This window comes from Mesocricetus auratus, unplaced genomic scaffold, assembly GCF_017639785.1.
Source record: "Mesocricetus auratus isolate SY011 unplaced genomic scaffold, BCM_Maur_2.0 Super-Scaffold_100011, whole genome shotgun sequence".
In the NCBI taxonomy this organism is placed as follows: Eukaryota; Metazoa; Chordata; class Mammalia; order Rodentia; family Cricetidae; genus Mesocricetus; species Mesocricetus auratus.
In genome coordinates this window covers 34,759,056-34,784,745 of record NW_024429195.1, presented here as the reverse complement: position 1 = coordinate 34,784,745, position 25,690 = coordinate 34,759,056, and the positions used below count along the sequence as shown (strand labels likewise).

Here is a 25,690-nt window from a genome sequence, read left to right as displayed (position 1 = left end):
GGGAAGGGCATGCGATCTTTAACTTTCCGCCCCTCACTGTGATCTTAGCTCATGTCCTGCTGCCATTGTACACAAACTTGTCCTCAAGCTCCAAGCGTTTCTTCATTCTGTATTATTGCTGTCTCTACTCAGCAGGATGACCTTCACCCTGCTCCACCTGGTGGCCTGCGTCCTACCCAGTTCTTTGCAGCTGGGACCAAGATGCTCCTCCTGCATCCATCACCCCTCCTCCCTTCTAGCACCTCCCCATTTATCGAAGAAGGTCCCGGCTTCTACCTCCACGGGGCTCACCAGCTCCTCTGGGAACAAGGATTTATGTGCTTTCTATTTGGGCTGCATTTACGCCACACCCTCTTTGTCACTCTACTCCATCATGAAGCTTTTGAGTATTGAAGGAAGCAGTTTTGAGAGCTGCTTCTGTTCTGGTGAACAACATTCATTAATGATCCCTATGCCGGAAATATTTTCCAACGACCAGCAGAATGTGTGGGGTACTGGATGTAGTTATTAAGTTTTCTAGACTCAGTTGCCTTTACGTTAGTTTGTGTGAACAAACTCCACCCTGTTGCATTCTTCAGTAAGGGGCTCCTCAGTGCTTCCTGTCAACCCTGGGACGTTCTTCCGAGAATAAATTCATTCTTTTTAATTGCTTGGTGTCCACACACAGAGTAGGGAAATCGACAGGCTTGTTTTTATAGTAAATACTCTCCCCCGTAGGAATCAGCCACACTACCCTGTGCGTGCTAGGCAGGCACTGGGCTGTCGAGGCGTGCCTCTAACTGTTGCTTCCTGGTGATCTTTAAAAGGTACAAATCCTCCAGGTGAGACATGGCATTAAGACTTGAGTAATAGTTGATTCTCTTACTTCAGTTATTCAGCTTTGAAACCTCCTGCTGTCTCCTTCCAGGTGGTTGATAGTGAAAGACTCTTTCCTGCTGTACATGAAACCGGACAGCGGGGCCATCGCCTTTGTCCTCCTTGTGGATAAAGAATTCCGAATAAAAGTGGGAAGGAAAGAAACAGAAACCAAATATGGACTTCGAATTGATAATCTTTCAAGGTAAATCTTTCTAATGTTTAAAACATATATTTCTCCCCGCTTCTTTAAGGCCAAAATTTTATCTAACCCATGAAAAAGGAGTAAATTATAGTTAAATGTTTATGATTGTTGCTTGGAGTTCATCTTCTATCAGAAGTAATGGAACTTGCCTTTGCCTGTGTGTGTGGTCACTCTCATTCATATGAATATTCATAATTTCTCTGTGTACATTGCAACAGGCATGCGTATCCCTCCTAATGCATGTTTGGGAAGCCATGTGAGCCTGCATGATGCTTGTGTATGTGCATGTATGTAGGGTGATGTGGGGTGAAACAGCGTGGAGCTTCCTACTTCTCTCTCAGAGGTAGCTCTTAGGATTGTTGCCTGTTTTATTAGCTTCCTCATCTCTGCTCCCCACACCAAGTGGATCCGTTTAAATCCATGGTTCCTCAGTCTCCTTCCAGGCTTCTCCGTTTTAGCCGACAAGACCCGCTTCTCTGTTTACTTAGGGCTGTTTCTCTCTGTGTTTTATTTGTAAGCGCCCCTCCCACAGCCTTTCGGCTCTGTGTGGGCAGTTCTCTTTACAGTCCCTTCTCACCGTTTATTTCTGCCTCCTCCCTCTTGCTTGTCTATTATTTATTCACTTATTTGTGTGTATGTGTGAGTCAGTCCTTTCTTTCCACTACGTGGGTCTGGGGGATGGAACTCCCTTCATCAAGCTTGGTGGCGGGTGTGTCTAACCACTGAGCTATCTTACTGGCCCTCCTATCTTTATTTTTACTACATGCATGTGTGTGGTGTATGTGTGACTAGGGGTACACGAGTGCAATGTCATACATGTGGAAGTCACAGGAAACTTTGCGAAGTTTCTTCTGCCTTTACATGGGTCCCAGGGATGGCACTTAGGTCATCAGGCTTGTCCTGCTTTTGTCTGCTGAACCGTCTGGCTGGCCCTCGTTCTATTTCTATGCTTGGAATAGTTTTCCCTCCTCCACCCCTAGGTCTCTGCCGGATACTCATCTCTCCCACACAAACATCTTCCCAGAACAGGTTGGCCCCAAGGGTAGGGGCAATTTCTGAGCCCTCCTGGCTGCATTGTTACACATGTTGGGGATGCTTCTCTCCCTATCTCCACACCACACCAGCCCTTCTGTTGGCCAGTGGCTTTCGAAGGCCAGCACCCATCTGTGAAGTACTGAGAGGAGCTGTTTGGATACTTTTGATCTTTATGAATAATGAATTATAGGATCTGTGCATATGGCCCTTTCCTTGTTTTCCATGAGAACTGCTGTATTCCCTGATCCCGGAACCACCAAATAAACAAAAGCAAAGCTCTGCCTTCTCACTCTATTCTGTCCCTATCAGCATGGCATAGGGCGGCTAGTGCTAATGCCTCGTCCTTTGAACTTCAGTTCTTAGTAACTTATTTTCACTCTTGGGAATAGCCATTCATTCTGACACTTGGGATAAAGGTTTGTTTTTTTCCTTCTGTAATCCACCAGAATTTATTCTCAATATTTTTAATTCTGTAACAAGTTAAGATATCTTGCTCAAATAACAGAAAAACCTAATGCAAACTGGCTTATTGCAGTTAGTTAGTCATGTTGGGTGATTAATTCTCAAGCTCAACTACATCATTAAGACACATTTCCTAGGCTTTCCTTAGCTGTGGAATCTGCCTCATCCTCAGACTAGTCTTCTTGCTGCAAGATGGCTGCTCACCACCCTCACTGCATACTCAGCAGGAGGAAGGGAGTCCTCACTGGGTTCTCAGATCTGCTCTCATGGGGAAGGACTGCCTTTTATGCCCTTGCCCCAGCCCACTAGGACTAGAGTAGTGGGGGACGCTGCTTTTCAGAGCTTTGCTGGATTCCAAGAAGAAGGAGATCTCCCCTAAGGGTAGTTGATGCAAAGGGAACTGTGTTAGAGGAACCAGCAACTCCGACACAAGTGTGACCTCACTCTGTACCTTCTCCACAACCCTCCTCATCTCCTGGTGCTGTTCAAGGTCTACTTCAACCCCCTTCCTGTATGTCTGCATGCTTGAGTGAGTGGGGAGCCCGAAAAGTAAGATCAGAGTGTTGTGATGAACTTGCTTTTTCAAATGTTCGTTAGCTAGAAATGTCAATTCATGTTCGCTGTGACGTTTCATCTTTAGATTTAAGAGCTAGAACTCAGAGTAAACCCCCAACACCTGCTTTTGCTTTCCTTTAAAGGACACTGATTTTAAAATGTAACAGCTACCGCCATGCTCGCTGGTGGGGAGGAGCCATAGAAGAGTTCATCCAGAAGCATGGCGCCAACTTCCTCAAAGACCATCGCTTTGGTTCCTACGCCGCTGTCCACGAGAACATGTTAGCTAAATGGTGAGGTGTTTCTGCTTACCAGAGTCCATCTAATATGATAATGGTTTAAATGGACCTGAATCAGCCTCAACATTAAACCAGCAATTTACTCAGTGATCTCCCAAGGTCTCTCCTTTCCTAGGCCATTGTAGGGCAGAGGATCATACTTAAAGGCATGATCTCAGTTTAGTCTTTAGTTCTGGAATTTAAGCATCTTCAATGGCAAACTTCCCTGCCATTAGATTTTGAAGTTTGATTTGTTTTGTGAGATAGGATCTAGTGAGACCCAGGTAGACCTTGAACTTGCAATGTAGGCAAAGATGACCTTGAAGTCCTGATCCTCCTGCGTCATCTCTCATGCTATGATTGTAAGCCTGCACCACTATGCCTAGATAGAAATCTGATTTTTAAAATCAACTTCAGGGCTGGGTACATAGCGCAGTTAGACAGTACTTAACTTAGCCTGGTTGGATCCCTACTACCCCTGCCCCCCCCAAATCCAGACATGGTGGCATGGGTTTGTAATCTCAGCAGCTGGAAAGTGGAAGCAGCGGATCATGAGTCAGAGGCCCCTGTAAGCTACCTGAGACCCAGTCCTAAAAAGAAAAGCAAAATGTCACCTCATGTAAGGTACAATGGGAGTTTAGCTACATCATTTATGTTTTCCACCCATGGATTTGAGCTGGTCTATTTTTAAGCTCAGATGAAAGCCCCATTTGATAAGGCAGCTCTCTGAGAGTGATTGACATGCTGTCCTCCAAGATTGCTTGGGTCTGTCTCCAAACTGCCTTTCCAGGTAATAGACCTTGGCAAGACCATGTTTGCAATCTTGTTTCCAGTTACTCCAAGGAAAATGGTGGTAATCTAGATCAGACAGGCAGAGCCCTCTATTCTTTGCCTTAGCCTAAGGTATGTTTACTTTTCTTTTTGTCTTGTTTTATAAAAATAAAAAAACATCAAAAGAAACCAAGGAACAAACCCTTTGTCTTCCAGGTATGTGAACGCCAAAGGTTACTTTGAAGATATTGCAGATGCAATGGAAGAGGCGACAGAAGAGATTTTCATCACCGACTGGTGGTTAGTATTTGTCCAGGAGAATGCAGTCTGGAAGCATGTTCAGATGTGTGTTATTGGAGAATTCCACACAATGGAAACCAGTAGCTATGAGGGCTTGGCCAAGCCTCAACCAACAAAATAGTAGACTGCAGCAGACAACTTTTCCAAAATTGTCCTTCAAATGTTATATTGGTCAAGTTTCTAATTGCAGTGACAGAAACAACATGAAGGAGGAAGGGCTTGTCTTGGCTCACAGTTTGAGGGTACAGTCCAGGGTACAGTCCATCATGCTGTGGTGGGGAGGCCTGGTGGCAGGCATATGATGGCTGTTACTTGGTATGCATGGCTATGAAGCAGAGGGAGATGAACCCCTGTGTTCTATGCACAGTCTCCTTTTTATTTAATCTGAGATGCCAACCCTTAGATGATGCTCTTCCACATTTAAGACGATTCTTCCCATTTCAGTTACCTCAATGTAAAAACTCCCTCACGGACCTGGCCAGAGCTTTGTTTCCAAGGTGATTTAGATTCTGATAAGTGGACAGCCAATGCTAACTATTGCAAAAGTCTCCTTAAAGTATTTAACTTGAGCGGTTTTGGATGCAAATGTTTGTGTAGATACACAACTGTGCAAGTGTGGCCATGGAGATGGGGAAGCCCATCCTCTCTCTCCATCTTTCCGTCTCCTACTATGTCCTCCACTCCATCCAGGGAACAGCTCCTGAACTTTCCCTTTGACACTGAAATAGTTGCTTTTGCTATTGAAAAGGACTGGGTCTGGGCAACTCTCCTGGTCTTGCGTTGGATTTTAACTGTTTTGCCTGTTGTGAAAATCACCATGGCAGTAATGATGCTCATGTTGAATCTCATATCTAAAGCTCATTAGTTCTTGGGGAGTGTAACCTGTGGAGCTGGTATTGGCATTGTATTTGTGGTTATCCATTGTCTTAGAACATTGAAGCCCATCACAGATAACAACACTGGCTGAGATGGAGACGAAAATGGCTGGAATATGTTCCCCTCAAAGGAACTGAAATGAATTTCTAAATTCATTCTTACCTCCCACCCCTGAGAGATACAGTCTTGGTTTGCTGTCTGGTTAGACTGGAATTCACTGTATGGCCCAGGCTAGCTTTAACTCACAGCAGTCCTCCTGCCTCAGCATCCTGAGTGCTGAGATTAAAGCACTGAAATTTTGCTTTTGTCTCTTTCTTACTTCTTTCAGATATTACTCATACATGAACTTGAAAATAGCTCCTTGATTTATTTGTTTAATCCTAGGTTAAAAGAAATGTGAAATCATTTTCTACTTCACTTCACTTATATGGGAACCTGTAGCTCTGAGTTCTCTTTCCCTATGTGGTGCTAGTGACATTTTGAGAGAGATGATTCTTTGTCGTTAGGACTGTCCTGTGGTACCTGTGGCCTCCCCCAATCAGCTGCCAATGGAAGGATCCCCATTCTGACAACCAGATAGAATGTTGTCACTGCCAAATATTAAATACTTGCTTCCTCAGCACTCATGAAAATAAGTCCAAAGCTCAATATCCCACTACATTCATACAATTATCTCTAAAACTTCAGCAAGGATGTGAATGAGGGAAAGGAGTTTTTCAACTGACACTGTATTTTCACGCAAGAAAGTAACACCTCTTTTGAAGGTTCTGGACAGTAAAATTCAGACTCATTTAAACGTCTAAGGAGCGGGAGCCTAAAGGAGAGTGAATTAGGTGCCCTTTGTTCCTGCAGCAGCCCTGGGCCCGCATCTTACCACAGCACACATTTGAAACGAAGCCTCCACGGTGGCCATTATTCCAGAGAACACGCAGCCGCCCTTTGTGGCTTTATTTATTAACCGAAGATTCCGCTAAACAATGAGCATATTCTCATGTACTTTTGGGGCTCTTCTTTACTTTTTAGAGCCAGCCCTCCTTTCCTATCCCCCCCTTTGCTCCCCCTCCCCCACTGCCTCTTTTCCTCTGTAGCTCTAAGGGAATTCCTTCTGGATCTCTAGGGTGTCTTCATCGTCAGAATCTTTTTGCAGTCTGGTTAAACAGTGCTTTTCATTCTGGTCTCCAGTACTTCTGAGGAGAGCTTTTCAGCAATATACTATTTTTCTCTTTAGTGCTTTCAAAAATTTCCTACTTTTTGGTTTCAGCAGTTTGGTTATATGATTTGGGGTTTATCTTGTTTGGTTCTCCAAGGCTCTTGAATTTTTTTTTTTTTTTTTTTTGGTTTTTTATGAGACAGGGTTTCTCTGTATTGTTTTGGAGGCTGTCGGTTCAGCCCGGCCATGAACTCACAGAGATCCGCCTGCCTCTGCCTCCCGAGTGCTGGGATTAAAGCTGTACGCCACCACCGCCCGGCAAGGTTCTTGAATTGATTGTCTTATATGTCTAGTCAAATTTGGGGAGGTCTTCCCACTGTTTCTTCCGATATAAAAAGTCCTCTTCCAAAACTTCCAGTTCTCGGGCCCTCCTTCATGTCATCTCACAGTCTCCAAGGCTAGCCTCTTATTTTTAAATGTTTTCACTCTTGCTTGTTGTATTGGATAATTCCTTTTCTCTAACTTGACATTTATTACTTGTTTTGTATGCATATGTAGGCTTGTGTATGTACATGTGCCACAGCCATCACATGTGGATGTCAGAGGACAACACGCAGGAAGGAGTCAGTCCTCTCTTTTCACCATACGGGTCCCAGGCCTCAAACCGGGGTTGTCAGGCTTGGTGGCAGACCCGGTACCCACTGAGCCACCTCTCCAGCCTCCGCGCTTAATAATTTCTATTTAGCTACCTTCACAATCTTCCCTTAGGAAGCGAAGTTGGTATTTTTGGTTTTTTTCCACTTTTGTGGCGATTGTATTTCAGTTTTATAATTTTCTGATTCTGGGTGTCTTCTGTTTCTCTGAGGTTTGTCCTCTTCCCATTCATCCTTAGATACAGTTGCATTTTTAAGTCTGATAAGGGGTTAAACTAGATGACCAGCCCAGTGAGATGGCTCAGTAGGTAAAGGTGCTTGCCACCACCATGCATGATGACCCGAGACCCAGTCCTAGAACTGCATGGTTCAAGGGGAAAACTGACTCTTATGAATTGTCCTCTGGGTTCCAAAGGTGCAGTGCACGCCCCCCCCAATATACAAGTAAATAAATAGATATGGTTTTATGGCTTTTTTTTTTTTTGGTTTTTCGAGACAGGGTTTCTCTGTATTGTTTTGGAGGCTATCGGTCCAGCCCAGCCTTGAACTCACAGAGATCTGCCTGCCTCTGCCTCCCGAGTGCTGGGATTAAAGGCGTGCGCCACCACCGCCCGGCGGTTTTATGGTTTTTTAAACACATGTAAATGGTGATAATCTCATTCAAGCTGGGTTTTTTTTGTTGCTGTTTTGTCCACTATTTTTAAAAATTATATTCTAGAAAATTTAACATGATGTAAGACTTAAGACTTCCTTAAATCTGTGGACAATTTTACAATTTTCTTTTGTTGTTGTTTGCTTGTCTTTTTGAGACACAGTTTCTCTGTGTAACAGCCTTAGCTGTCCTGGAACTTGCTCTGTAGAGCAGGCTGGCCTCAAAACTGAGAGATTCTCCTGTCTCTGCCTCCAGCATGCTAGGATTAAAGGCATATGACAAAACCAATAGAAAGTTGTATTGTCTAGAATGAAATTTAAAAAAAGTATTGGACACACAATAGCAACAACAACAAAAACCAACTTTTATGAAATAAATACCACTGGCTTTTTTTTTTTTTTTTTTGGAGAGTGTTTTCCTCAGCAGGCCATGGCCTCATTTGGATTAAGCAGAAAGCCCCAAGCAATATTTGGGGTGCTTAACAATTCCTTTTAGATTTATTTGCTTCATTTTTGTGTGTGTGTTTGCTGGCGTGTGTGTATGTACTGTATGCTGGCAGAAGGCGGAAGAGGGTGTCCAGTTTCCTGGGGTGGAGTTATGGGTGGCTGTGAGCTTTCATGTGAGTGCTGGGAACTGAACCTGGGTCCTCTGCAAGAATGACAAGACCCCTCAACTGCCCCTCTACCTCTCCATCCTCTAGGGGTGGAGTTTTAATGCCAGTTTTAGTCCCAAAGCCTTTGCTCCGCTGTTGTCTGCCCTATAATGTCTGCCACCTGGTGGTCAATCTGTGGCATGGCCACAATCTATCAGCTAATTCCTCAAACTCCTTAGATGAATTTTGCTGTGGTTAAATCTCCACAGGGACAGCTTGTGAATGAGCCAGGAGACCATAGACAGCTTCATGTCACTACTTTCCTGAGCTCTCCCCTCTCCACGGTCGCCTAACTGTTTGTTAATTCCTCACAGCTTCCCTTATTAGTACACTTGCTGGAAATGGGGGTTTTGACTCACCCAGCTGTGACATGTGACCCTGAAACATTGCTGTTGTCACCCTCTTGGGATCAGTTCTGCTCTGACTGGAATCGTCTCTGCCTGTGGGCTCTGGGTTGCCGCCCTGGCCTCTCCAGACAATCCTGTTCTTTCTTGTCAAGCTGCAACTAGGGTTCTCTGTGCTAATCCAGTCTGAGATTTTTCTTCAGACTAAATAACCAATAAACTGATTACATGTGCTGCAAATCCTTTTTCTGCTCTTCACTGAGCCTTCCAAATAACAAGTATTGCATAGTTTATTTAAATTTTTTTGTACTGATCTGCCTAGAGATCTTTATAAAATTATATGTTATGCATGTGTATACATGTGTGTGCACTTGTGTTCATGTACCACAGCACCCATGTGGAGGACAGGGGACAACTTGTAGGAATTGGTTCTACACAGGTCCTTGGGATTGAACTCAGGTTGTCAGGCTTAGAACTCTTACTCACTGAACCATCTCACCAACCTCTGTAGGGGTCCTATATGTACAAGTTGATATGTTTCTTAGTAAGCACTTCAAGTTTTTTTTAAGTATTTATTTTTATTTTATGTTCATTGGTTTTTTTTGCCTGCATGTGTGTCCATGTGAGAGTGTCAGATCCCCTAGAACTGGAGTTACAGGCAGATATGAACTGCCATGTGGCTGCTGGTAATTGAACCCTGGCCCTCTGGAAAAGCTGCCAGTGCCTTTAACTTCTGAGGCATTTCTGCAGCCTGCACTTAAGTTTTTTCATGTTAGTGCAAAAGGTAGCTTTTTGTACATTGACTTTATATCTTGTAACAGTGTTAAATTCACTTAGTGCTTGTAACCTTTTTCTAGATTTTTTTGGGGGGATTCATGACATCCATGCATGAAAATTATTTAACCTCTGCCTTTCAAATTAGTTTGATTTATGTTTTGTTCTCTTACCTTATTGCATTGCTAGAGTTTTTTTTAATGTGAATGGATATTGAATTTTGTTTATTTTCTCTGCATGTTTTGTTCTGGTTTTAATTTTTCTTCCTTTTTTCAGCTAATGTGAATTACATTGTTTTCCAAATGTTAAAGATAATTTTCTTTTAATTTTAAGGCAGAAAGTGTTTTTACTTTTTAAAGAATTTGAAAGTTTTATTTTCTATTATATATATTTCTTCTTGAGAATTTTGTTTGTTGAGACAGGATTTCTCTTGTAGACTTGGAGCCTGTTCAGAAATTCACTCTGTAGAACAGGTTACCCTTGAACTCACAGAGATCCACCTGCCTCTGCCTCCTGAGTGCTGGGATTAAAGGTGTACATTCTTGAGAACTTTATACACAAGCACAATGTAATTACTATAACCCCTCCATTGCATCTCAACCCCCTCCATCATATCCCCCTCCAAACTTCATGTCCTCCATTTTTAACCCACCGAGTCTAATTAGTGTCTTTCTGCGTGTGGATGTGGGTTACCCACCGGAGCTTGGCCAACTATACAGGGACCATGCCCCTAAAGAAAAAGGGCTGTCCTCACAGCCAGAAGCTGCCCACAGCTGGGGCAAGCTTTTAATCCCCACCCCTATGGAGCTTTGACAGGCTTGATATTGTGCAGATGACCAGAGCAACTGTGAGCTCATGGTGCTGCAGTCTGTCTGTCCAGGGAACACTTCCATAGCAGGTATGGCTCTTTCTGCCCACTGAAGCTGTTCGTATTTTTAATGGATGCAACAGCACATCTACGTGTGTGTGTGTGTGTGTGTGTGTGTGTGTGTGTGTGTGTGTGTATGCCTTCCTCTAATCCTTATCTCGTTTGTCTGCACCCTGTTGCTTCCCCTCAAGTAGAAGACCTCTTGGAGGCCCATGGTCCAGTACAGAACGCCATGGAATTAATTCTCTACTTCTCCTGCTCCAACAGGCTCCAATTTTGAGCAAACCTCATTGCAGAGGAGTTACATTGGATACATTGGATAGAGATTGGGCTTGCCTTTAGTCCCCAGGAAAAGGGTTGGGGCAAGTGTGACTCTGGGGGTATTCTTAACTACCTGAAGCTGGACTTACTAAGGGAAAAGAGCCCAGAACTAACTTTCGCCTTCACAGAATTTAATAATTTTGGTGTCCCTGATCAGAGAGCCCCAGGTTCCCACGGACACTGCCTTTATAACTGGAAGTCACTGTGTATACAAATATTTCAGAGGGTATTCAACTAGCTGTAGCTGAATGCCCATTTTAAGAGGTTTTTTTTCTGATTTAATGAGATACCCAAAGTTGAGCAATCCTGAGGTTGGGGAAATAGACTAGAAATTTCAGGGTTCTGGTTATCCCCTTAGTATTTAGCTATGTCTAAACCTCTCCAAGCATTTTGCTTACACAGCACCCATCTTACAGCTGCAAATGTGGTCATCTTTTTTCTGATGTGGTGTGTGTGTATGTGAGTGTGTGTGTCCGTCAAGGGGTAAACTTTCTCATTAACTCCATTTACCTTGTCAAATATCTTATGGTCCAGAATCAAGTCAGCTGTAGCTCCACAAACATAGAATATGTAAATTCAATAGTGGAAGGTGGCCATAACAGCAAAGAAGGAAATGGTAGAGAAACTGGGTGGATAGTCACTAATCTCTCTCTGTCTCTCTCTCCTCTCTCCTCTCTCTCTCTCCTCTCTCCTCTCTCTCTCTCTCTCTCTCCTTTCTCTCTCTCTCTCTCTCTCTCTCTCTCTCTCTCTCTCTCTCTCTCTCTCTCTCTCTCTCTCTCTCTCTCTCTCTCCATGTGTTTGAGATAGGATCTCATGTATCCCAGTTTGGCACAGGGGCTCATGTAGCCCAGAGTCCTCAAACTCTATGTAATTGAGAGTAGCTTTGAACTTGTGACCCTACTGCCTCCACCTCCCAAACGTTGAGATTAGGGGTGTGGGTCTTGAATTATTTTGATTGGACACAATTTCCTCTACGAAGTTGCTCGCAGCCTTGGGGCAGAGACCTGCCACAGTAGACTTGGTGGCACATGGCTAAGGCTGATCTCTGTGACACAGAGACCTTCATCTTTTGTTTCTTTTTGGTTTTGTGATTTCAGGTTAAGTCCGGAAATCTTCCTGAAACGCCCAGTAGTGGAAGGCAACCGCTGGAGGCTGGACTGCATCCTCAAACGGAAAGCAGTGAGTATTTCCATGGGGCACACACAAACGTTTTAAAACCTTTCATGTGTAAGCACAAGGCTGGGTCATGGTTGGAGTACCTGATTAGCCTGTATGAGGTGCTGGCTGGGTTTTATCCCAAGGAGCATAGGAAACTAATTGTGGTGACACATACCCTTAATGACGACACCTAGGAGGCAGAAGAGGATTTGGAGTTTAAGGCCAGCCTAGGCAGTATGGCAGCATCAAGGTCAGCCTGGGCCGTTTGAAACTGTCTCAAAAGAATGCTTTTTTCAAATATACCTATAACTTGATTTTAGAGCAGTGGTTCAGTTTTTGTCAGTTCCTGATGTTGTAGTGATCCCAAGCATAAACTTACTTTTGTTGCCACTTCACAACTGTAATTTTGCTACTATTATGAATCCTAGTGTAAACATCTGTTTTCCAATGGTTTTAGGTGGTCCCTGTGAACGAGTTGTTCAACACACAACGTGAGAACCACTGCTTTAGAGCTTGAAAACCAACACACACACACACACACACACACACACACACACACATACCACATATGCACACACATGGGGAGGGGACTTCCTGTTTCCCAGTTTGTTTCAGGGAAAAGAGTATGGGATGGGGGTGGCTCAGTAGCTAAGAGCTTTTGCTGCCCAGTGTGGACCTGAGTTCGAATCTTCAGTGCCTGCATTATGAAGTCAGGTATGGTCATGTGCACTTATAACCCCATAACTGTGTGAGATGGATACAGGAGCACTGTTGGCTTCTGTTGGCTGCCAGCCTGGCTCTGGATTCAATGAGAGATCCTGTTTCAGAGGAATAAGATAGAGAATGATAGAAACGGGACATTGATGTCTTTCCAGGCCTCCATACATGTGCATGTTGGCAGATGCACCAAACAATCCCCCCCACCCCTCATACTTCCCCACATACACACACCACAAGTCACACCCACACCCACACACCATAGCTGGGAAGACGTTAAGGACGATGGGGTTTGTTCTAATCTGAGCACAGTTTACAGTGAAGCCAGCCTGTAGATTCTGGGTGAACACTGATTATGCTCTTTTCATTATAAAAAAGCAAACAGTTGAAGCAGTGTAGCTCACTGATGTTGTTAATGAGCTCTGTTTATGTGACTAAATTAGAGTAAATCTGGATTTATTATTGATCTTCTAATTAGGGAACGCTAACCCTTGTACTCTGGCTTGAATCTTTTTTTTTTTCTCCTCTGAAGAAGTGCTCTGGCAGATGTTTGGGTTGAGTTCCTGGGAGCAGCATTTCTACTCCTAACGGTCTCCACACCTTCCTCCTCCTCTCCCGCTGTCTCACTAGCTCTCTGTCACCCACTTTTCATTCCTCCTTCCGTTGGCTTTCCTCATACCTTCCAGAGAATTCCATCAGCACACAGACCTCATTGATCACCCTAAGGGAAGATGACATTTTCTTCCATCCATCCAGCATGGCTCTGATGGATAGTGTAATCCATTCCATTCATAAAATGGACAACTCTGAGCCTGAGAAGTTCAACTCACACAGTCCTTAAATAGCTCAGTGTATCTGCAATGAGCTATGTAGGATGCAGGTCACCAGGGAGGCTATAACAGACGTCTTTCCAGCCCATGCCAGCTAGCTCTTATGAAGACACATGTCCTAGGCTCAGACCTAGCCTTACCAACACCCCACCCACATCCCGTGTTTTCTTCTATGGAGCAACACCTCTCCTAATTCTCCTTAAGAGATGTTTAAGGGAGGAGGGTGGGGCCAATAAAGTAGGATTGGAATGTGATAATGAGAGAGAGTAGAGGGAACCATAGATTCAGAAAGCTGAAGTCTTCCCTCCTTTTTACCTTCTGTCCCTCTGTCCCCCTCCCTTCCTGCTTCCCTCTCTCCCTCCCTCTCCTCCTCCCTGTCTTCCATTGACTGTCTTCTTCTCTCTGTTTCCCCCTCCCTGTTAGCTAAATGTTCTATCTGTGAACTGCGTCCCCAACCCTAGAGAGGTCCAATTGAGATACCCAGAGTATGAGGGGTCTGTAGACATCTACATAACCCGCAAAAGGTAGTGAATGTTGATCACGGCTCTGGAGGAAGCCATGCAAGCCTGGCCCTCCCCTTCTTTGTTGTCCCCAAGGTCTTTGGCCTTCTATGTCACTGGTGTAGCTTCTCATAGCTTTTGGCCCACACACCCTGCTGAGGTCTCTGGTGAATACCACAGTGGATGAGTGTCACAGCTTGATGGTAGTGTTGCGGTTTCCAGGTCAGATGCTTTCCGTAGCTTGTAATCTTTAACTTGTGGGTAACGATGTGTTTTAATGTCCTGAAGAACAGCGATGCCATGAAGGACTAATGGCTGCATCGCACGTTTAGCGGCGTGTTCTCCATCTCAGGGCACTGAATTTACACTTTGCCCATCAAAGTTTTAACATCTGGACCATTCCAATCTGATATGTCATATGCACATGAACGTTGCTTCTCATACATGATTTAGCTTCTGGAAGTCACACGCTAGATTAGAAAAGAATGGGGTATGACATAGTGTTTATTCTTGTATTAGTATGTGCCAGAGGTACGTAAGGTTGATGAAGATGAAACATTTCTATTATACAGATAGTTTTTAAAAATATTTTAAGAAGCATCTACAAATTTGCTAGCTTCACAGCTGATGTGTAGGTCAATATCTCTTACAATACTGTGTTTTGTTTTTCTGGTAACAACTAAGTTGATAATCTCATCTTTCCTGGGCCTCCTGATATGTGATGTCATATTTAGTGTCAGCCAGTCTTGACGGGCAGGTTGTTTATTATTTGGGCATCCTTTGACTCCAGAGGAATTTTCCAGAGTGGTAAGATGGTAACAGTCAAAGGGTTTTACTTTTCAAATTGAATTTGTCATCAAGTTGATTCTTTTTTCCTTTTGGACCACAAGACCCAAGACTGATGGAGTGATAGTTACCATCAAAGGGAAAGATGTCCACACTAGAGAGGGGAGACAGAGTGATAACCCTCTACCCAGAAAACCAGTAGGATTCTAAGTAGGAGGCTGCAATGGCTTACAGGAGAAGGCAGAGGGTATCTTTAACCACCAGGACCATATTTTAAACAAAACTGGTTAAAAATACATAGGTTTTTATGCTGTGGTAACCTAGTGTTCCTTATCTTTAAATAGTGAGGATATGATTACTACTTTAATTTTTTTCCTTAAATTATATTTGAAATTTGTGTGTGTACACATGTGTGGAAGTCAGAGGACAACTTGAGGGAGTTGTGGAATTCAAATTCAGGTAGTCCAGCTTGGAGGCAAGTGCCTTTATCCATTGAGTATCTCACAGGCTTACATTCTGCCCTCAGTTTTTTGAGATGGGATCTCAGATAGCCCAGGCTGACATCTAACTCCTGATCCTTCTGACCACTCTTCTCAATCGCTGGAATTACAGCTGAACATCATCCCACATGGATTTTAGCTTTCACCATTTGTTTCCCATTACCTACCATATTGCACCCCAAGAGAAGTTCTTGGCAAACAATGGATTGTTTCTCTGGGGTGGGGTTGTATAGGATAATGACAGGCAGCCAGCGGACAAACTTGGCTTTACTTTGCAAATACTTGGACCATGCTACTTTGAATACTCAGAAGAAGCTGGCTATGAAATGGGATCTTGTTGATTTCCACTGTGTTTTTTTCAATTGTCTTCATGTGTATTTTGTGTATCAAAGCCCCTAAAATTCCTGTGTTTGTCATGTTGTGCCTCTGTATCTAATGACAAGCTACTTAGGAAAGAGGACTGAATGTGTGTCTGCAGTTTCAGCACACTCTAGAACTTTCTTTGCTTCAGTTCAGCAAAGATAAGAAATGTGTTATCTCATAAAGGTCCCTCTAGAGAGTCTTCTTACTTACCAATAGTGCCCTTCTTCTTCTTTCCTAAAGGGTCTTACTATGTAGTCCAGGCTGGCTGGGAACTTGTTATATGGACCAGGCTGGCCTCCCGGGTGTTGGGATGAAAGTCATGCCCCACTGTGCCTGGCCTGAAGTTGACTTTTGTATGGGATAAGACATCAGGATCTAGTTTCATTCTTGTACATTTTGAAACCCAATTCTACCAAGACAATTTGATAAAGAGGATGCCTTTTTGCCAATCTTTTTTTTTTAAACTTTTTGCCAGAAAGCAGGTGGCTGTACTGTGTGACTTTAATTCTTGGCCCTCCCGTCTATTCCAGTGAGCTACGTGTTGGTTTTTGTGCCAATGCCATGCTGTTTTTGTTAATCTTGTTCTGTAGTGTAACTTGAAATCAGGCATCACAGTGATACATCCAGCATTGACTTTTGCTCAGCATTGCTTAGTTATTGAGATCTTTTAAGCTCCTGTGAATTGTATAAATTTTAGGATTTTTCATTTTTTCTATGAAGAATGCCATTGGAATTTTTGTAGTGATAGTATTGACCCTGTAGGTGGCCTTAGGGGGCACAACCATTTTCACAAAATAAATTCTACCAATCTTGGAACATAGATCTTCCCACTTTTTGCTGATATTCCACACAGACTTTTATATCCAGGCTGACATTGAACTCACTATACAGTCAAGGATGACCTTGAACTTCTAACCCTCTGGTCTCAGGCACCACCAAGCCTGGTTTATGCTGTGTTGGGGACTGAACGCCAGGCAAGCAGGCTTCCTGCTGAGCTACACCTCCAGCTGGTTGTCTTATTGAATTGTCTTCCTGTTTGAAATGTTTGGTGTGGAGGACTCTCATTTATTTGCTTTCGTTTAAGCTTTTAAGAATGGCATTGTTTTACTGATTCATTATCTCTTCACAACCACTGTTTGCATGTAGGAAGGCCACTTCAAAGTATTACTTCTAAAACTGCAAACAGCCTTGTCTTCTGTAGATTTGGCTTACTGAGATAGCTTCCATGGTTTCATAAGCCTGCACTGTTACAACAGAGCAAACGGCTTTATGGCAAAGGAACTATTTTCCTTTACCATTTATAGAGTTTATGGCTGCATTGTGATATGGTGCGCACTTGGCCATTTATGGAGTTTATGGCTGTGTGATATGGTGCACACTTTGCCATCTATGGAGTTTATGCCTGAGCTGTGATATGGTACACAAAAGGGAAATTACTGCTTTATTATCTTGGGAATCTGCCAGACATTAACTGCTTATTACAGGTATAAGCATAAGTATATAAGACAAGCCCCATTAAAAATAACATTTGTATAATTGCTTCCTTGTTAGTCATTGGTATTTAAGATAAAGGGGGACAAAATGTATATGCTATTTTCTTTATATTCACCTTATTCAAGTGAGAAAAGACACAGTATAGAATAAAATACCAGCTGTAATATTTGGAAGGTATTACTGTAATCCATTAGAGTTAGTGTCTTTATCTCAAACGTCCATCAGTTATTTGGGTAAGTGGGAAACTGCAGGATTTAGACCAAGTACCTAATCTGCAAACACTGTGCTTGGTGAATAATAATGTTTTAAGCTCAAGAGCCAGAATTTGGAGGCCTGGAGAGATGGCACAGTGGTTAAGGATATTTGTTGCAAAACCATAAGGACCTGAGTTCAGAACCATGTCCACAGGAAACAAGCTGGGCAGGGTTTAGTGTGGACCTGTCACCCCAGTGCTGTGGGGGCAGGGACAGGAGGGTCACTGGGGTTTACTGACCTGCCAGCCTAGTGAACAGTGAGCTCCTGTCTCAGAGAGAGACCTGTCTTGAAGGGATTAGACAGAGAGTGATAGAGGGGACACATGCTCTTCCCTATTGTTCACACGCTGACGAATGCATGTGTGCCACACATGACCACACTCATGGACTCCTGTGCACGAGAATTCATGTGTACCACACATAATCACACTCGTGGATTCCTGACCACACTCGTGGACTCCTGTGCACGAGAATTCATGTGTACCACATATCACCACGCTCGTGGGGTCCTGTGCATGATAATGCACATGTGCTGCAACATCACCACACTCAAGTGGGAATTCATGTGTGCCACACGTCAACACACTCATGGGGTCCTGTGCTTGGTAATGCATATGTGCAGCAACATCACCACTCCATGCTTCCTCCCGTGCATGGGAATTCATGTGTGCCACACATGACACATTCATGAGGCTCTGTGCATGGGAATGCTTGTGTGCCACACATCACCACAATCACCCACATACACAGGAGAATTAGAGAAACACTCTCTAAGAACAAAAGCAGACTTGCACGCATTTGAAATAAATGAACCACAAGGAATGATATCAGGCATATGCATAAAATACTTAGGTTGAATTTGGGTTGTAAATTTTGAATTAAACTTTTCCCCTCAAGTGACTTCTTTTTAGCACTGACCATAGTTCAGTGATAAATTTTAAAATATTTAAATAGAAAAATACAGCTGAATGATAAAAGGGAAAAATAATCTATTTTTCCTTTCGAGGCCTCAATTAGTGTTTTATTACAGAGCACTGACTGGCCAGGTCATCAAAAATCAACTTGTTCCCTTCTTGCCTATATTTTTATGTCCTTTATTCCTTTATTCCCATTATCTACTGACCAAAAGCATGAACTCTTAATGTCATTTGAAGTTGTAGTGTTGTGAAAACACATGGTTCTTGTTGGTCAGATGGTATAACTCAGGAGGAGTTCACCAGGCTCTTTCTGATTTAGTTTGACAGTGAAATGGCTCCCAAGAGCCTTGTCTGTGCTCTTCTGACTCAGTCCAGGGGGAGATTCTGTTGATTTGTGTGTCCATGTCACACAGCTACTGCCACAGTGAGGTCCTTTTGCTCACAGCATAGACATTACAAATCAAATTGTGAGTTAAGACCGAGCACATTCATCTCTGAAGATTTAGAACTGTTTTCTCTGTTTAAACCATTATTTTTCCAGAGACATTTAGGGTACATTTGGCACTAGCTGCTGCTTCAAGGGCTCAGGTCACATTCTCCTGAGCGATAAGTGCTTGGGGATGTCTAGATAGGCACTAAATCTACTGGATACCTTCAGGAGCTAAGGTGTTGGTCTCTGCATCCTGGATCTATAAGTAGTCTGGTACTTGTATAAGGGAAAAAGGATGGTTTTCTCTTGAGATACGTAACCTAGGCTGGCCTTGAACTCACTCTGTAACTGAGGCTGGCCTTGAATTCCTGTTCCTCCCGACTCTACCTCCACAGTGCTGGAATGACCAGTATTTGCCACCACACCTAAGTTCTATATTTTCTTTTTGCTTCTTGACATAATACGTGCCATTCCTTACACTGCCTGTTCATTAAATGTTATGATACCAGTTTATAGAATAAAGGAAACCTAATCTGGAGAAAGAAGGGAGGGAATAAAGGAGACCTAATACAGGGGAAGAAATGAGGGGGAGGGATAAAGGAGACCTAACCCAGGGAGAGATAGTAGGGAAAGATAAGGAGACCTAACCCAGGGAAAGAAGGGAGGGAAGGATAAGGAGACCTAACCCAGGGAGAGAAGGGAGGGAAGGATAAGGAGACCTAACCCAGGGAGAGAAGGGAGGAAGGGAGCCACAGCCCTCCAGGTGCTCATTCCCGCTTTCGTGTGACAGCAACAAGGCGTTCGGATCTTCATAATGCTTTACAAAGAGGTGGAACTAGCCCTCGGGATCAACAGTGAATACAGCAAGCGGACTTTGATGCGGCTGCACCCCAACATAAAGGTACCCTCCCACCAGTGCTCACTGTCCCACAGGAGCCTTTCCATGTAGATGCCCTTGATCTTCGTTTTGAATGAACAGCATCAGATGCTCAGAGATGCAAGCAGAATCATACGTCCTTGTTTTGTTTTCAAAATTAGCATACAAATACCCAAGGGATGGTTATTTTAGACATACCTTGTTTTTTTTTGGATTCTCCTTCACTATTTCCTTTGCCCAGCCTCCTGCTCCCCATTTCCTTCTTCCCCATAGAACCCTTTATTTTGCTTTCATGTCACATGTCTTTTCATACCCTCTTTCCCCTTCCCCATTCCCTTCAGACTTCTCTTCCCTCCTCAAAATCCCTTCTCAGTTTCTTGACCCTACTCACACCCCATAGGTATGCATATATATTTATAAATGTTTAAATCTAGGATCCACATGTGAGAGAAAACATTTGGTATTTATCTTTCCAGGTCTGGGTTACTTTAATAGTTTCCTCTTCCATCATTTTCCTGCAAATGTTGTTATTAAATTTGTTAGTACTAAATAAAATTCTATCATGTGTACATACCACATAGGCTTCATTCGTCTACTGGTGGGCATCTAGGTCGGTTCCATTTGCTTGCCATTGTGAGTAGAACAGCAATACACATAGATGTGCAAAAATCTGTGTGGTATAACTTAGTTCTGTATACACCCAAGAATAGAGCTGGGCTCCATGGCAGTTTTAATTTTAGCTGTCTTCTCTCTTCCTTTCTTTCTTTCTTCCTTCCTTCCTTCCTTTCTTCCTTCCTTCTTTCCATTCCTTTCTTCTTTTTTTCTTAGAAAAATGATCTTACTATGTATTCTGGTTGGCCTGCACCTCTCTATGGGACCAGGCTGGCCTCTGATGCACAGAGATCCTGCTTGTCTGTCTCCAGGATTCTGGAATTAAAAGCATGCACCCTAACCTTAACCCTAACCCTAACCCTAACCCTAACCCTAACCCTAACCCTAACCGTAAAAATAAATAAAAGCATTAGCCAACATTTTTGATATCTTCCTGCTTACAAACATAAACATAAGAAAGGGTCCAGCGGGTCATGTCAGGAATAGTCCTGGAAGCATTTATCAGTGTCTCCGAGTACCTTCACTTAAGGAGTTGTCTAGGTATCTGTTTGATTGTATCATCAGAGTACAAATATGATTTATTAAATGTCTTTCCACAAATGCATGCTGGTTAAGTACTTTATTATTTACTTAATCATTCATTTATTTATACCAAGGGTAACTACTGGAGGGAGTGGAAAGAGAGCCCATAGCTGTTAACTTGACGTAGCTTTAATGGTTGCCATTCAAGTCAAAGGACAGCTTCCTCAAACCACCTCACCGGGCTGAGGACTTAAACCATGGGAGGGCACATGTGGCACTTGGAATGTCAGCATTAAGGAAACTGAGACAAGGGGGTCTCAAGTTCAAGACCAGTCAGGGCAGTCCTGAAAGGAAGAAAGAAAGAAAGAAAGAGATAAAGAAATGGATGGAAGTCTTTCTCTGCTAATGCTGCGAATAAAATCTGAACTTTGTGAGACTCTCTTTGGCATATATAGAACACATTCTTGTGCCTGAATTGTTTTTTAAAATGTTTTTAGGGAGGGAGCAGACCTATTTTATTGTGATGTGAAGGGCACTTCTAGATCACATTCTCTGTGGACTTCTCCTGTCTGTAGGTGATGAGGCACCCAGACCATGTGTCATCCAGCGTCTATCTGTGGGCTCATCATGAGAAGCTTGTCATCATCGACCAGTCGGTGGCTTTTGTGGGTGGGATCGACCTAGCCTATGGAAGGTGGGATGACAATGAACACAGACTCACAGACGTGGGCAGTGTCAAGCGGGTCACCTCAGGACTGTCTCTCACAGTAAGTACCTGTCACCTTTGAGGGAGAGCACAAAATCAACAGCCTTGTCTAAACCCATATAAACAGCGTGACTGACCCCGTGGTTCATAGGTGGCATCTGAGAGGTGTGGTGGACACACCTGCTTTCCTGCAGAAGCCTATACTGCCTGCCTCACTGGAACCTCTTTCAGCTTCTCTTTATAGGGGGAGAGAGTGAGTTCAGTATAGTGTATGTTACCTCAATCAGCGCTCCGGTTTTCTATTCAAATTTAATTTTCTATTTGAGAGAAGATGCTCGTGAACAAAAATGTGTGAGTCAATACTTAGGTTACATAAGGGTAAGAAGCCCATGCCAGGCAGCTGGAGGTAGGTTTTGTTCACTTATGAGAGTGTGCTCAGCTGTGGTTGGCATCTGTTTGTTTTTAGCATTTTCCCACTTATGGACACAAAAGTCAGTAGATCCGTCTGGGTCATTTAGCATGGATTGGAGGAGGAAAACTAGTGACTTCTCAAAGTCCCTGCTGATCAGGAGCTGCCTAAATACTTGCTCTGTGTTTCAGCTCTACACAGCCCAAATGCAGTATCCTTACCCAAGCATTTCAAGGGCTTATTTACTGACGAGTATGTTGCTGGGTTTTCTGAGGGCTGAGAAAGAGCAATGCACTGCCTAGATATACTGGTCAACTGTTCTCCTTGCTGTGACCAGATGTCTGATGAAAAGCAGCTTAAGGGAGGTGGGTTTGACTCCACAGGTTAAGGAGTATAGTCCATTGTGGTGCTGAAGGTGTGGATGCAGGAGCTTGACTCCCACGCATCCTATTCCACGGGCAGTTACGAAGCATGAGAAGTCAAGCCATCAAACCTCAAGGCCCACCCCCAGTGACTCACCTGCCCCAGCAAGGTTCTGCCTCCTAAAGCCTTCCAGAACACTGCCACCTACTGGGGACTAAGTGTCTACACAGCCTGTGGGAGACATTTCACAGTCAAACCATGGCAGTGGGCAACAGAGAAAACCATTGACAGAGGAAGTCAGTTCATCAGAGAAGTTGTGTGCTTTGACAGTGAATCTAAACAGTGTAATTACTGTGAGGTAAAAGGGTTAGTGAAATGAAATTTTGAGAATTTTAGCTGGGCGTGATGGAACGAACTTTTAATCCCAGAATGTGTAAGACAGAGGCAGGTGGATCAATCTCAAAACAAAGTCAAGGAATCCACCCACCCTGTGGCTGCCCTGAGAATCTGTGGAGGGAGAGTCTGTTCTGGAGCCATCACTGGTCACCACTTGTAAACTGCCTCTCAGCCTACTGGGGTGAAAGCGCACTGTGGTATACTATATGCATGGTCTTTCTTTTCTGAATAATTTTCTCAGGCAGCAGCAGTAGAATCTATGGAAAACTTAAGCCTCAAGGACAACCACGGGTCTCATAAAAACAAGCCCATCCTGAGGAGTGCCGATGAAATAGACGCCAAGCTGAAAGGAGTCGGGAAGCCCCGGAAATTCTCCAAATTCAGTCTCTATCGACAGCTGCACCGTCGCCATCTGTACAACTCGGACAGTGTCAGCAGCATCGACAGTGCCTCCAGTGAGTCCCGTCTTTGCTAGAGTTTGTCTTGACTGTGCTGTGACCTTTGCAGCCAGTCCCTTGTCTACCTGCTTTTCAAAAAACTCCGTGGTGGCATTCAATGAGTAAGTAATGCCTAAAGATTGCCATGCCATCCTGTGTGACACCATAGCGCCTCCTCTGGCACTGTTCGTATTTTGAGACAGGGTTTCATGTAGCCCAGGCTGGCCTCAAACTCCCATGATGGAATTGCAGGCATATACCACCATGTCTTTTTTATATGGTTCTGGATTAAATCAAGGGTTCTGTGCATGAAGCAAGCACACTACCAACTGAGCTCCATGTCCAGTCTCCTTTGCCTCATTTAAAAACCATATTATCACTACAAAGTCATCTTAACAACCACTATTGGTGCTTTCGGTGGTCACTTAATGACTAGAGCTTTCTAAAACATGACAAGCTATAAAGGGAAAAGCAAAGCATTTAGGTGTACTTTGTAAACCTTTTGTAGAAATGTATTTGTTTTCATCCAGAAATATACTGTTTGTATCAGTAGACATCAGATGTTCTATATTCTTACTATCCTTTGCAAATCCTGCTTAGAGCACTATGATTTTCTATTACACTAGATCTCATAGTTGATTCTATAGACCTTCTTGTTTTAAAAATAATTAAGCTTGCTTTCCCAGTTTAGAAAATTTGATGTATACACATGAACACACATACATATATATGTAAATATGTTTCTTTGTAAAACAAAAAAAGAACTCTCAACTTTCTCCAGGTTGTTTTAGCCACTATAGAAGCCACCAGAATTTAATCCATGGTTTAAAGCCCCACTTGAAACTCTTTCGCCCTTCCAGGGAGTCCCAGCAGGGACTCAGTGGGCACAGCACTGGTAAGTGACTTGCTAGTGTCAGAAGCCAATGGGCTTCAGCTTTTGTCGCTTCCTCTGTTGCACAAGCACAGTGAGTGTGTGTTCATACCGGCTCTCTGCTCAGTCTAAATGTCTCATGTTAGGTAGGCGCTGCTCCATGTAAGTGCAAGCTCTGTACTTCTGAGAACCTACTCTCTAGGGGTGGAGAGAAGAAAACACACCCAACAACCCTGTGGCACAAGGTGTGCAGTAATGAGTGTGCATGCATGTGCACACATGCACGCATCGTGCGAGCACGCGCGCGCACACACACAACTCTGTACAAGGCAGAAGGATGTCCTCTTGCTCACCTAGAGCAATGTTTTGAGGATGGAGCCTGTCTAGAGGGTCTGACAGTAACTTGAAGAGGTAGGTGGGGACAAGAAATTTGAGGGGTTAGGCAGGACAGGGAGGAAATGAGCCCAGCAAGGGCACTGAGATGGGAAGACCAACATCTTGTTTGTTAATAGGACATGCCACTTTCTGCTAAGGCACGATGGCTGGTGTTAAGAGGACACACTCGAGGCACAGAGTCCCATACAAAGTGGGCAAAATGCAGCTTCATTTGTTGAAAAGAATCACGAAGGTTTTTGAAAGAGCTATCATGTTTTACATGGGACTGGTTAAAAAATGTTTATGAAAAGCACCAGATATGTGAGGAATGAATTAATTAGGGTCTAACTGTAGAGGTGGGAAAGAAGAAAGTTTTGGCAACTGATCTGACCTAAGGATGAGGAATCACTATAATAATCAGCTACCAAGTGCTCAGATGGTCCTACACTGCCCCGGATGCTTGCGATGCCCAGTGTCTCCTTGTCACAGATGAGAAAACTTGACCAGATGGCAAGAGACTCATTTGCCCAGTGTGATCCCAGTTCATCAGCATCCTAGGGCTCGGTATTTACAGGTGTGACTTGGCAGATATGCAGACACTCCATCCATCCCGACTTCATCCCGAGACTAAGATGCTGTTTTACTAGATTAGGGTGTTGCAGGCCGGCTAACAGGCTGGGATGAATCTCCAGGGAACCTGACTAGGTAGGCTGGAACTAAAGGAGTGGTTCCAATATTCTTCAGGAATCCAGCTTTTCAATTTTTTTTCATGACATGTGTTTATTTCATTGTGTGTCTATGTGTATGCATAGACTGTGGTGTCTGTGTGGAGGTCAGGGAACAACTTGCAGGACTTAGTCTTCTCTTTCCACTATGTGGGGCCAAGGGATTGAACTCAGTCTCCAGGCTTGGTGGCAAGCCATTACATGGACCCAGACACAACAGTTTTTAAAATGCATTAACTATATGTAATGAACCAAAGCTCAGTGTAAATTCTAACAATATTGATTCACAATTAAGAATGGAAAATATTATATGGAAGATGCCCTAGTTATTTAATGTGAGATTAGAGATTAGTTCTTGATTGGCATATAAGCTTAGGAACAACTTTCACTCATGTCTGTGCCTACGTGCACCTCACTATTCTGAGGTCTGGAAACTTTTGGGTAACTAAGGGGACCAAGACAGGATACCTGTACAGCTATAACTGTTAAGAAGAATTCGTAGTGAAGGCAGTTCTGGAAAGTGGCATTCCGGTGTGTGTGTTTGCTGCTTTATACCTGAGGTTTAAGTGAGATGGAAGGATGAGGTTGCTGGGGGGTGTAAGGGTCTGCACGCTGATGGTCAGTGGTGTACACTGTGGGAGCAAGAGGGACTGAGGCAGGAAGGTATGTTGACACCTTAGGCCAACCCCTGACTGGG

The 25,690-nt window shown here is 43.6% G+C and overlaps 1 protein-coding gene and 1 long non-coding RNA gene across 5 annotated transcripts in view; one reads left to right on the top strand and one right to left on the bottom strand.

Moving 5' to 3' along the window:
• Pld1 (phospholipase D1) overlaps positions 1-25,690 on the top strand; it is a 189,307-nt gene that overhangs the window by 94,014 nt on the left and 69,603 nt on the right. For 3 of the 4 annotated variants that reach the window (XM_040754598.1, XM_040754597.1, XM_040754596.1), the window contains 8 exons: positions 908-1,060; positions 3,256-3,405; positions 4,378-4,461; positions 11,849-11,930; positions 19,491-19,601; positions 21,287-21,478; positions 22,827-23,040; positions 23,804-23,917. In XM_040754598.1, coding sequence (XP_040610532.1) covers positions 908-1,060; positions 3,256-3,405; positions 4,378-4,461; positions 11,849-11,930; positions 19,491-19,601; positions 21,287-21,478; positions 22,827-23,040; positions 23,804-23,917 — 1,100 coding nt within the window. The remainder of the gene's footprint in view (positions 1-907; positions 1,061-3,255; positions 3,406-4,377; positions 4,462-11,848; positions 11,931-19,490; positions 19,602-21,286; positions 21,479-22,826; positions 23,041-23,803; positions 23,918-25,690) is intronic. The other variant, XM_040754599.1, reaches the window with a different exon arrangement.
• Positions 20,802-25,690, bottom strand: part of LOC121143230 — a 61,094-nt gene continuing 56,205 nt past the window's right edge. The window contains exon 3 of the long non-coding RNA XR_005880421.1: positions 20,802-21,055. This is a non-coding gene — a long non-coding RNA (uncharacterized LOC121143230). The remainder of the gene's footprint in view (positions 21,056-25,690) is intronic.